Raw genomic sequence first — 12354 nt, 5'->3', positions numbered from 1 at the left:
GTAAACAAAGTGAATTAGTCTTAATTTGAACTAACGTAAATTTATGGCACTTAAAGAAGACAAGTCTTGTGGAATTGGTTTGCATACAACCACACAGGTAATGGGTATGTGGATCTTTTAGGGTGAAGGGATTTCAGCCTCGTCTTCGTGCCTTCTATTCTTGGCCTTGGGGCTGTGCTCATAACAGACAGCTGTGGTACAGGTGGTATGCAGGGTAGATCCTAGATAAGGTGCTGGACAGCACTGCACAGGTTCGGTGTTTGACGTGGTGCCTAGTGGAGGACACCTTGAAAAGTACTGCCTATAGTATGAGTAAGGCTCACAGTTTTCCATTTTTACTGATTTTTACAGGTAAATACAGACCGAATAAATGTGTTTAATGTCTATTTTTATTTTTAAAAGTGTCAAAATACTGAAAATTGTGGTTCTTGTGAGAGAATCTCCATGCGGTCTTTCATGAACTCCAGGCAAAAGCTAAGCAGAGAGACAGCACGGGGAGTTAAAAAAACAGGATGAGATTTCCTTACATAAAGGCATATGTGAACATATATTTGTAGTATGACGCAATTATGTACCTATGAGTTTAGTGTTTTGTTATATGTTGCTGCTTAACTAGCTCAAACATGACAGGCATCCACATATGAATGCACGTCTAAGAGTTAAATAAAAGTGGAAATATACCATTTTATGACTCCATTGATTCTCAAAACACAACATAAATATGGATATATACCAATAAGATATCCCAAAAATAAATATGGACAAATACAAATAGAATATTTTTTTTTAAATACCATAAAACTGGGAGCCCTAAATATGAGCGCCTCCATTTTGAGGATTTCAGTCCTAGCAGAGAACACAACTGTAAGAAGAGCAGAGCAAAATGCTGACCAGCAGAGAAATCAGGAACTAGATTTTAGAAAGTAGGATGAAACAATAAAAGAAAGACCTTTGGCAAACAAATTAAAAATCATACATTCATCTGTGGGATGTTTATGGAGTTCTCCAAGAAACCATTATTGATGCATCGCTCCGTACGAATGCCAACCAGCTTAGAAGTAAAACATGAATGATAAATACAAAAGCATTTAGGATTAAATATTAATTTATTTCATATTATGGCAGGCTGCTACATTTCTCAAGATTGGAAACACCATTCTAGTGATAAAAGGACACCAGGAAGTTCCCAGTTTACCGCCTTTTACTGGAGCAGGGCACTAGTGCTGCCTGACTGCTGACAGTTGGGAAGCTGTTTGTTTGTCTGTGTACACAGTACATATATGTTGTTCCAGGGCACAAGTAGGGAAACAGTTTTTGCTATGGACAACAGAAATATGATAAGAATCACAACATTTCAAAAGCACAATCATCTAAAAAAACTTTCCAATTACACATATTTCAAGGAAAAAAGTTCATATTGAGATTAGGCAGGTTAATGAGTAGCCAATAAAAAGAGTCTGCCTATGACATTGCTTTAGCGCAGACTTAAAACCCGTTTTTAGTCACTCTCCTCTAAACAAAACACAGTTTCACTAGGCTCCATGACCCCAAAGTCACAATGTAATTCCATTCCGCCTGCATGCAGGCAACACTAATGGATGATTGTGTTTGCAATCCACAAAATGCATTGATTGTGTCTCTAAGAAAAATATTTTCCATATATAGACACATTTCAACAACCTGATTTTCACTAGTTATGCTCCACGGCGTTACTTGTTCGCATTGCTCAGACTAGTCCCACCGGGCTTTGAGAGATTCAGTGGCATTGCTTGGGCCTAGCAGATATTTCAAAGATCAGAGTTGTTGGCACAACATCTATAGATAATGGGTTGCAAAGGAAGAGAGCTATGCCTGTGCATGGACAGGGAGGATAAATCTACACAAAGGAATAAATAGCTTTATCTGGAGGAGGCCTTCGTGCAACAGAAGTAGTCAACAGTTGTTCTCTCCCATGAGCTTGCACAGAAACATGGAGGTCCAGCTCCCTTCTGCTGCGGAGGAATACTGACAGGTCTCTCCCAGTACAGGGTAGGGGGCACAGCTTAGCTGCAAAGACTGCACGTTGAAAGAAGTTGTTCTGAAAATCTTGGCTGACTGAGGCAGGTCATCTACTAGGCCTTCATGGCTGACTTGGGTCTTCCCACTAGGATGGGGCCTGACGTCGCTGCACTGTTCAGAAACTGGGGGTTTTGCCCTTCCGTGCAGGCAGTCGGGGCTCACTGCCTTGGGTTCATGGTTGGGGGCGCTCACTATGACGTTAGCCCCAGCCGTGTGAGCCAATGACCAGATGCGGGGCTTCTCTGTGGTATCAAAGAGTTGCATTGGAGCCGAGGTATCTGCTAAAGAAGATGGCTTGGCCAGCAGGCCCTCCAAAAAGTCTCCTCTTGGTGATGCTGGGGTGATTTTGCTGCAAGCCACTCCCTGGAAACTGCAAGGAGGTGTCATGCTGCAGTCACATTTCTCAGGCTGCCCTTCCTCTGCGTTCATGCTTGAAGTTGTGCCTTGCTGTGTAATCTTCAGACCGTTTTCGATTTTCCCTGACTCTCCGTCATCAAAGTCCTCCAGGTCGCTTAGTCTCAGCTCCTTTTCGTCTTTGCAGACTTTGAAATCTGCAGAAAAACAACACAGCAATATAAACAGGGTCAAATAAGGCATTTATACAGAGATCTCTTTTGAGAGTGCTAGTTTTTAGATCTGTGATTTCCAGCCACCGTGGTGGGTTGGTGTCTTTTGTTCTTTCAGAAGTTTGTAATCCACAGGACTTGGATTTAAATCAGTACAAAAAGTTGCCCTTTCAAGCAGACGGGGACTGGAGAATTGGATTCACCAGTGTTTTGTGTATTTAAGCTATATCCTTGTCTACCCACCGCCAGTACTGGAATGGGAATTTAACCAAACATCGTCCACCAGATTAACTCTCGCATCTCCCCCTACAAAACAATTCCACTTAAATACTCATCCACATTCACACACACACACATACACACACACACAATCAATTAGGCACCCAAACTGACAAACACATATTCAAATACTGACGAACAAATATGGACACAATGCAGAGTGTAAAAACACAAGTACACACAGATTAATATGCATAAACACATGTGATCTGACACGCAAAGAGTCACAATCAGACACACAAAAACACAAGCACATATACACAAAAAGGCACTGTTTCGCTGTAGAATATAAGCAGCTTCACTGACACAGTTAGAAAGAACTCTGGCAGGGAGCATGATTCTGTACGGATCAGATATGCAGATTCTGTGCTGTACATTCAAGTCAGGGATTAAGGGGTTTCTTGCTCCTCATACACATCATAGTGTCAACCCCTTGGGGATGGACACAGTGAGGTTTTCCCTTGGGTTCAGACTCTGTATAAACAAAGAGGGGCCATTTCAGGTCAATGTATTGGGCCCCCCTGAATTTATATGGGGAATATTCCAGTGACACGTACTAATAAAATTTTATAACGTTAAAACAAATGAATAATTCAAATCAGGAATAAAAACGGATCTTTCTTTAGAACTTCTCATGGTCTCACCTCCTTTTTTTCAGATCACTTTCTCCTTCCTTTCCGTCCTCTGCATGCCTCTTCTCTCCAAGCACAATCTTCTCTAAATCACCCTTAATCTCTATTATTGTATTTTCCTTTTAAATTATCATCACCTTACTGGCCATCCTCTGCATGCCTCCTTTCTGAGCACCACATCTCTAAATCATGTGTGTCTGCATTAATAGCTATTAATATATTAATGCAAATTGTCAACAACCCATTTTGAATATCACAACCTCTGCCTTTTGGAAAGCGATAACCTTGTATCCTAACACTGCCCAATCTCCTCTTGCTATAAACCCCAACAAATATCTGCATGGACTCACATGCCCCCCTTTCTCCACTAATGATCACACACATCTTCTGTTACTTTAATCTACTACAAAGAAACTGCCTTGAATTCATGGAATGCTTTGTTTGAGCGCCAAAGACTAATTCCAGCCACCAATATTAAACAACACTGAACAAATTGCAAATCTTGTGTTTCGGAGCAGCGTGCAGCCCGGCATAAAGAGCTTCAACACTTCGTCAGGGGCAGTACGCCTATATAAAATACAATTACAAATAAACCAGTATTTACTAGCATGGCGTGGGAAAGAAAGCCTACTAGGATGCCCCGGGCCTGCCTTTAGTTGAAGCTTCAGGCTCTGAGCACTTCCATCATTCCGAAGGAGCCCCCCAGGGAGATGGCTGGGCCTTTTCGGCATGAAAGGTGTGAACCGGCCTGACGCCGCCATGGCCGCGTGCAACCGGTAAAAGTTCACTCCCAATACCGGATGTTATACCTCCTCGGCTGTGCGGATTGGTGCACGCCGGGACTCTGCGGTGTAAAAGTGGCACTGAGCAGCCCCTCGGTCCCCCGTTTATCTTACCCGTGTCTTTACTTTCAGAGCAGTAGTCCTCCTCGTCCCCCTGGCCCTCTTTCCTCTCATCCCCCGCTTTATTCTTCGGGGCCCAGGTCATCTTGTTCTCCTTCTTGAGCCGCCGCCGGGCGTTGGCGAACCAGGTGGAGACCTGGGTGAGGGTCATCTTGGTGATGATGGCCAGCATGATCTTCTCGCCCTTGGTGGGGTAGGGGTTCTTTCGGTGCTCGTAGAGCCAGGTCTTCAGGGTGCTGGTGGTCTCCCGCGTGGCGTTCTTACGTCTAGCAGAACTGCTGAAATCCATCGCCCCGTACCTACCAAAGACATGACGTGCACGAATCATGAGACCACCTGCCACTGAAGGGGTGTCCACTAGCAAGGGGAGCCCCACAAGAAGTGCATATCAAAATTATACGCATGACCTTTCATTAATTAAAAAAAAGACAACATAAAAAGGCGCACACATACTATTTTAGCCAACACATGTAGTTTAAATGCACGCATATTGACTAATTGCACTCATGTAGTAAAGTATAAAAACAAGTGTACACGTCAGTTAAGTGCACCCACCCCAAAATGCACATATATCAGTTAACTACACTCGAATAAATTAAGCGCACAGATATTAAACAATCCCGTTCACATAGGAGCAATTTACCATCCACTAAGTGCACACGTAACAGTAATGCGTAAATTAAATGATCAGTTATATTAGTTTGGTGTATGCATCTGACAAATGCAGAAACACATGCATTTATGAGGTATAGGAGATGGTGTTTTGGGTTTTCGGAAGAATAACCTCGTACCTTTACTTTGAAGTAAGTTATTTAAATGCAGAGTGCGGGTTGTACAGAGTTATAGCACACTATCTTCCTGTCAAATGTGGTTTCTGTAGTTATCGGCCGTTCATACCAAGTAGCTGCCTTTCGAATAACACAACTGAATACATTGGTATGTTGTTATCATACCAGTTAGGCATAACAAGTTTCCCCGAGGCAATGACAGTGACAACGACACCCCAACACCCCCCCCCCCTTTACTGATTCCTAAAATAGAACTTTAATTTGATTATCGCGCCCCGATAAACTCCTGGGACCGGTGCCACTGCACCTGCTATACTGTTCATAGCCCTGCGCCTGCTAATTGCATTCAGGGGCACATTACCAGACCGCAGGCCACCTCGAGAAAGTAACAACGTGTTCATTGGGCCTGTGGTGGACAGTAGGTGTCAGCTGCTGAACTCGCTCTCGCATTGTGAGAGCTGAGGGGTCAAAGGGCGCGGGAGGACTCACCTGTCATACTGGTAGTGGCCGAGGGTGTGGTCGTAGGAGTAGTAGGCAGCAGACTGGGTAATGCCTGGGTGTAGGGAACCGGAGCCGTCTTTCACCTCATACTGCGGGGTCTGCAAGAGAAGCTGAGGGCAGTTAAGATCCGCGCTGACACTTTCAGGAAAAAAAGCAGCGCCCTGACGCAGTTCTACACACAGCCTGCTCCAGCCCGCTTCTTACAGTGTGCGGAATCGGGACAGAGCAACTTTTCATTGAGTGTAGCAAAGTGTGTTCCTGTGGGTTATTTGTTGCCCAAAGTACCACTAGTGTTCAGCACTACTCAAGGGCCTGCGCGTACAAATAGATATACGTCTAAAAAATCTTGTATAATAAGATTTATAATTACATAAATATGCAACTTCCTAGTGTCCAACGGTTAAACACGTTCCGCTCCTGAGTAAGTTCACTTCCACTGCCCTGTATGTGCGTTCATATAACCCGCCCTTTTCAGCCCGCACATGGTCTGAAGGCGCAAGCAGTACTCACCAGCGCCGTGTACAGCGTGGGCGCCTCGGAGCCATAGGGCAGGTAGTTGGCATATCCCTGGCTGGCGGCTGTCGTGTACGGGGCGCTGTACCTGCCCAGGGCGGCGCTGAGCTCCGTCCTGGCGCCGGCCAGCAGCCGGTTCTCATAGGGCGAGCAGCAGAGCGTGGCAGCCGGGCTGGACCCCGAGGAGCCGTCCGGAGGCGACCTGGAAGCAGACTCACAGCAGCTTGTGCTGGGGTTGGTAGCTACAAAAAACTATAATTAATAAAAAAAATGTTAGCGATGGCTTCTGCGGTGTACGTCATAATAAAACAGACATGGGTGCAAACACACTACTGTGAAACAAAGACGTCTCTACTAAAGTTCCCAAACTTTTTTGAGACTCAATAAATTGAAACATGCATTTATTATATTTTTTTAAGTTTGGGCTTATAATGGATGGTGTTGTCCCCGGCTCCCGGTTGCACCTGCTTGCCAAGAGATGCAAGAATTATCACACTCCGGTTTTGTTAGAAGAGAAACAGCAGTGGCGGCAGAACTGTTTTTATTATGGGAGTGCATAAAAAGCCCACCTCATCTGCAAACCTTGACCCAGCTATCACAGCCACTAAAGGTCCCTGCGCCTTGAAGCCCCCGAGGACCCCTTGCTCCAACTCCTGTGAGGGAAATCTTTCCTACCGAGGCGCCCCGCTGCAGAATCTCTCATTGCTAAACCTACCGAGCGCTGAATTATGCATCGCGACAGTGTGAGCGCCAGCTGTCCGGGTTAATTCACTTTAAAATGGACAGAATCTGCAAAATACAACGCAAGGCTCAAAGGAAACGCAGCGCGAGACTGTGAGATCGAAACATTTGCCGGGCAGTTCAGAAACTTGGACGAAGGGAAACATTCACAGGCAGCTGGCAATAAAGAGTTAAACACGGCAGTGCCCACTCAGCTGCTGACCCCGCAAACAGAGGTTTAACGGGGGAGCTCAGTGCCGGGTCCGTGGCGGCCGTGGGGTGATGGCAGCAGGTTCAGGGCACCGGGGGTACCAGCACAGGAAGGCGCTGTGATCACACGCACACCCAAAGCATGATAGAGTCAGCAGCACCACGCACCTAGGGCAGGCACAGCAGCTGTCAGCAGGCGACGGATGCGCGAGCTTACCTGGGAAGTGCTGCTGTAAGGGTAGCCAAACTGTGAGAAGGACATCACTGCACCTCAGTCTTTTCTTCTTTTTTCCACCATAAGGCAATATTTCTCCCCGATCGATGAAAGGCTAACCTGCTCCAGACGCACCTTCACACACACAATTCCGCATATGGCCCTTTTTTTTTTGCTCAATTATAGATGACTGCACTTAAGCAGCCGGCTCGGGCACGCGGCTCGGAGCTGGAAGCCAAGATCCCCCTCCCTGTGCCTTGACAACGGTAAAACACTTAAAACAGAGACTTTGGCATAGGCAAGAGAGGGGTAACACCACCAACCCAACCCGCACGGCTGGCAGGGCAGGGAGCCGGCTTGTTGTATTATTTGCAGCCTGTGTACTTCTTTTTGCCTTCGCCCCGTGGAAGAGTATCAAAGTGACGTCATACTAATCCCGAACCGACAGGGCAGCCTGGATATAATAATGTCTTTGCCAATCATATTCCACATCTAATATTCTGAGATGCGCCCAACACTTGTTTCATGTTGTTTTAATGTTGTGCTCTGATGCACGTCAAAGGCAAGGGACCTGCAAGGCTTCCTGCTTGCTCTCTCTTTTTTTTAAACCCAGCAAATTATATTTGAGAATAAAGGAGAAGGGGGGGGGGGGGGGGGGTTCAGACACGACTCAGTCCATTAAACGTAGCAGGCAATCAAAAAAAACCTCCGTTGTTCTTCAGCGAGGAGGCAGGCAGCGTGAATTGCTTCGCAAATCCATTCCTTTTAATATGTTCGCGTGGGTGATTGAGGGATGTTTTTATTTTACAGAGCACCTGTCATCTCTGCAATTCCATGATGGTCGTGTGTCTGCACTGGGCATGTTACTTTACAGCTGTGTCCCAGTGAATGCCTGGTGTGCCGTTGGCCACAGCCAGAGGTGAACATGCCACACCTCTTGTCTTTAGCATTTTTGTGCCATTGACAACTAATTAGGAGAGCAGTGGATTGCGAGGATGCCGGCACTTGAACTAAAATCACACACTGTACCTGCCAAAAAAAACACCTAGATTGGAGAGCGGGTAGAAATGGTGGTTTTAGTGTCAAGCAGGGAATTTGCACACTTCATCTAATCAGCTATTTCTGCTATTCTGTTTTTACATATCACAGCGTGATGCCGCTTAACTTTCATTTTTTCTACAAAGAACACTAGGCTCGCATCATTCTGCTTCAGATTCTGAATAGAGAGGGAGGTGCGATGCCACTGGCTTCGAATAAAAGCGTCGCACCTTTTATTAGCACGGGACAGGCACGGGTGTATGTTGATAAATCCGGTACACAGAAAGGGAATTCAGACAGAAAGCGATAGGGCTGAAGAAATAAACAGACCTTTTGTACATATAAAGCATGTGCCCCTTTTGTAAATGGCCAACAGTCGTACAGCCTCATGTCCCCGAGGCCTCGAGAAATGAAAACAACATTTCCCAAGGCGCGTGATGATCCCGGCGCCCCGCCTCCTCTCACCCAGGAGGCGCGTTGTGTTAACCTCAGCCACAGAAAAAGACAGCAGGCTAATAACCAAACAGAGCCAGCTGGGTGTTCCTAAGCCCCACCCGGCCGGAGGGGTTGGTACCCAGTAATTAATGATGATGGGCTATCCATTTTTCTCCATTAGACCCAGAAGCGGTCCCTGTAGAACTGGCTGGAGATTCTGACAGGTCAATGGGAGGGTGATTGATGGCTGCCTGGGGACCGGCCTGCCCATTACCAGGGCTGCGTAATTGCATCAATTAACAACTGGCAATGCCCTTGTTTAACCAGCAACTTACACCCCGCACGCTTGCCTTTGAGGTGAGAAGCTGCGGAAAAGGGAGATTTGGAAATCTTTACTCGCAGAAGCGTTGGATTCCTTTCCCAATTAGTGCGAAAAAAATCGATGAGGGCAGAGTAGCGTTCTCCCGTTAATAACTGGGTTGTTTTTTTCCACGGAAGCTGGAGTTAATGCTGGGAGGCAAGTTCGTCCCACTCTGGCTAAGGGTTCGGTAACCCCTTATCAAGACATTCTTATGTGTGTGAAAATCAACTTAACGTTTTTCTTTCCCAGGACAAGGCCACCTCACAAGGGTGTATGCACCTTGTGTGCCATTTAAAAGTTTTCTACGTATATTCTTTGGGCAACGCTAATTGAAATAAGCGACGCCACATATTACAATTAGGTGAGAGCAGTTCACCCAGTTTTATCTTGCTTTTATTTGCACCTCGAACTTCAAGTGTTACGTTCATTTTTTTTTTCTATAAATACATAACTATAAAATGGCAGAAATGACAAAAACGCGGCACGGGAACTTTACAATTGAAAGCGCCCCGAAGACTCATCAATGACCCACGCGAGCACTCGTGCTTGTCTTTCATAGCCAGGGGAAGTCTAAAATGGCCGTCGTGCCTGCGTCAGGTGCATCGGTGCCATGTTTTGTTAAGACGGGCTGCGCACAGCTGGCCTCAGGGTATCGCTAAAGCTGCGCTCTGCTATGCACTACTCTTCACTGGCAGCGGGGAGCTGGTGCAGGGGGTGGGAGCGGTTCACGCAGCATGGCTGGAGTTGGGCGGGTGGGCTTAGAGTGGCGCTAGTGAGCTACGCGAGAGAGCCGCAGCAGCGCAGATTATCCGATCATAGAGCGCAATATATGGATTTCAAGAAACGCAACGACGCAGTTTCTGTCGGGCCAGGGGTTCCCACTACCTACTGGGCAGGTGAGGGCGCAGTGGAAGCAAGCGAGGGGACCTTTCCTCTGTACAGTCAGGCCTCGTCTAGAGCTAGTGCTGTAACGCTAAATGATGGGCCCATGTGGAACGTGACGAGGACCACCTTCATTTTCGAATACTCATTAGCCTAATCGACCCGCTCGTGGTGTAACGTAAAGGATGGGCTCCCCCGTAGCATGCAAAGGGGGTGCCCGGGGCCCCCCTTATCTAACAGTTATTTAGTAGGCTGAGGGGTGGAGTGCGAAGCATTGGGGGCCTTCTGCCTGCAGAGCCCTTTCAATAGAGGCCAAGTTTTTCAGGACCATGTGTGATGTGCAGGTTCTTTCTTTTCCCTTGAATTCTGGGACTTGTAGTCCTGTTTTATAATGACTTAAAATACTACAAATCCCAGAATTCAAAGAAAAACCTGCAGTGGAACAGCACATCATGCATGAATCCGACACAATTGGTATAACTGCCCCCCACCCAACCCCCCTTTAAACCTGCGTAGGAGCACATCCTAAATTTGACTTTTTCTTAAACCCCACACTGGGACAAGTTTTCTGGAATTCTGAGGCACATTTATGGCAGTATATTTGACATGATATATTTTACAACTTTTCTCGCACTTACATTTGTTTTTTATTCCCCATCATCCTTTTATTTCTTATATAACTCGTCGAACTGTTCTTCACCCTTATGTTTTACTCTCCTATTTTGTAAGCGAAACTCCAAGAGTTTATTTCTTGATTATTTTCCCCTTCACCTAGGCCACACTTGACACTCCTTTTCTATTATTTTTTTGTATTTACCTAATTTTTGCAGTTTTTTCAACTTCCACACCCCATGTCCTTTTTATTTCTTTACTCACTCGCCTTCGATAATATTTTGACTAGAGGCATGAAGTTAACCCAGCACAGGACATTTTGCATCATTAGATATAAACCTGATAAACAACTAATTAGAAGGTGTCCCCTTAAAACGTCACAGATTGCTTCAATTAAGTAGCTCTACGTGGTTTCATTATGATATATGTGGAATCCCCTCTAGAGTTCAGGACTGGCGTGTTTGTGTGGTGGGAGAGGGCACTCCCTTCCATTAGGACCGACGTGTTTAACAGATCCAGCTGTTTGCAGAACTCGGCAGCGTTTGTAAAGGCGACATGGTGGCTCAGTGAGTTCATTACTCCACCGATGCTTACCCTTAGTGTCGGTGAAGGTCACGAACTCGAGATCCGCAATGTCAACTCTCCATTTTAGTTTACGAGGTCGAGTGACTGAGTTTGAGCGAGTACGAAATTGTTAATAGCAGCAGAGTAGGCCCGTGTAAGAAAGGACCGGTGCGCCTGTACTGTGTATCCATTTAGCAGCCTAATGCATTCTGGGAGTTGCTGTCTAGGTTCAATGTAACTAACGTCTGTAAACAATTATTTTGCGAAATAAAGCCCAGTGCTTTACCTGTACTTGTTTAATTTGAGAGGCAGTGTACTTGCACTTCTCAGTACTCCTGCAATACATTTAATGGGAGAGCAATGGCACGTCTCATGAGCTAACAGTGCTCTATACAGTGAGCAGGACCGATTCTAGGATTTTTGGGGCCTGGCAAAAATGGAATGTGGGTGGCCCCTCTAATTTACTTAAATGACACATTCAGGGCTCCGGAAGCTGCTTCGTGTAGACTCCTCTTGGGCCATAGCTCCTCATCTCAGCCTCCAACAAACACCTCTTTTAAAGCTCTTATCAAGCAGAAGGTGTGAGAATTGCATGTGGGCTAAAAGTTAAAACGGTGGGGGCGCTAAAATGGTGGACAATGGGCGACCCACCGTCTCTGAGTGGGCAGCCGGGCAGGAGAAAACAAACCTGCAAAATGTGTCTCCTTGCAAATGGGACAAGAGGAAGTGCCCCCTTCCCCTAGGCCGCCCAACACCATCCGTGAGAGTCCCACGGATGGGGAGAGGGGGTGCTCCCATGCACCCTAATTGCAAGGAGACACCTTTCTTTCAGTTGGATCAGCAGGGACACAAGAGGTTTAGTGTTGTGTTGCACTGGTGCGGGACCCCATGCTGGTGGGCTGAGTGCGAGGCCCTGGGCAGCTGCCTACACCGCCCATGCCTAGTGACGGCCCCGGCAGTCAGTACCTGCACTTCTATATTTCCAATCAAAGCACAGGCTTTAGCACCTAGAATGCAAACCAATGCTGCTATATAAACAATACAAAACTGAAACGTTGTGCTGTCTGCTCCTTCAAAGC

General features: G+C 46.3%; 1 protein-coding gene across 1 annotated transcript; it reads right to left on the bottom strand.

Annotated features, from left to right (window-relative positions):
* Nucleotides 1-1087: 1087 nt before the first annotated feature.
* Nucleotides 1088-7980, bottom strand: IRX6 (iroquois homeobox 6). The gene is made up of 5 exons (XM_078668991.1): nucleotides 7387-7980; nucleotides 6237-6491; nucleotides 5715-5824; nucleotides 4432-4736; nucleotides 1088-2609 (listed from the first exon to the last, which is right to left on the bottom strand). Exons 1-5 carry the CDS (start codon nucleotides 7429-7431, stop codon nucleotides 1933-1935), a joined length of 1392 nt encoding a protein of 463 aa, XP_078525117.1. The 5' UTR covers nucleotides 7432-7980; the 3' UTR covers nucleotides 1088-1932.
* Nucleotides 7981-12354: the final 4374 nt, after the last annotated feature.

Source organism: Lissotriton helveticus, chromosome 12 (assembly GCF_964261635.1).
Source record: "Lissotriton helveticus chromosome 12, aLisHel1.1, whole genome shotgun sequence".
NCBI lineage: Eukaryota > Metazoa > Chordata > Amphibia > Caudata > Salamandridae > Lissotriton > Lissotriton helveticus.
This window is presented reverse-complemented; position numbering and strand designations above follow the sequence as displayed.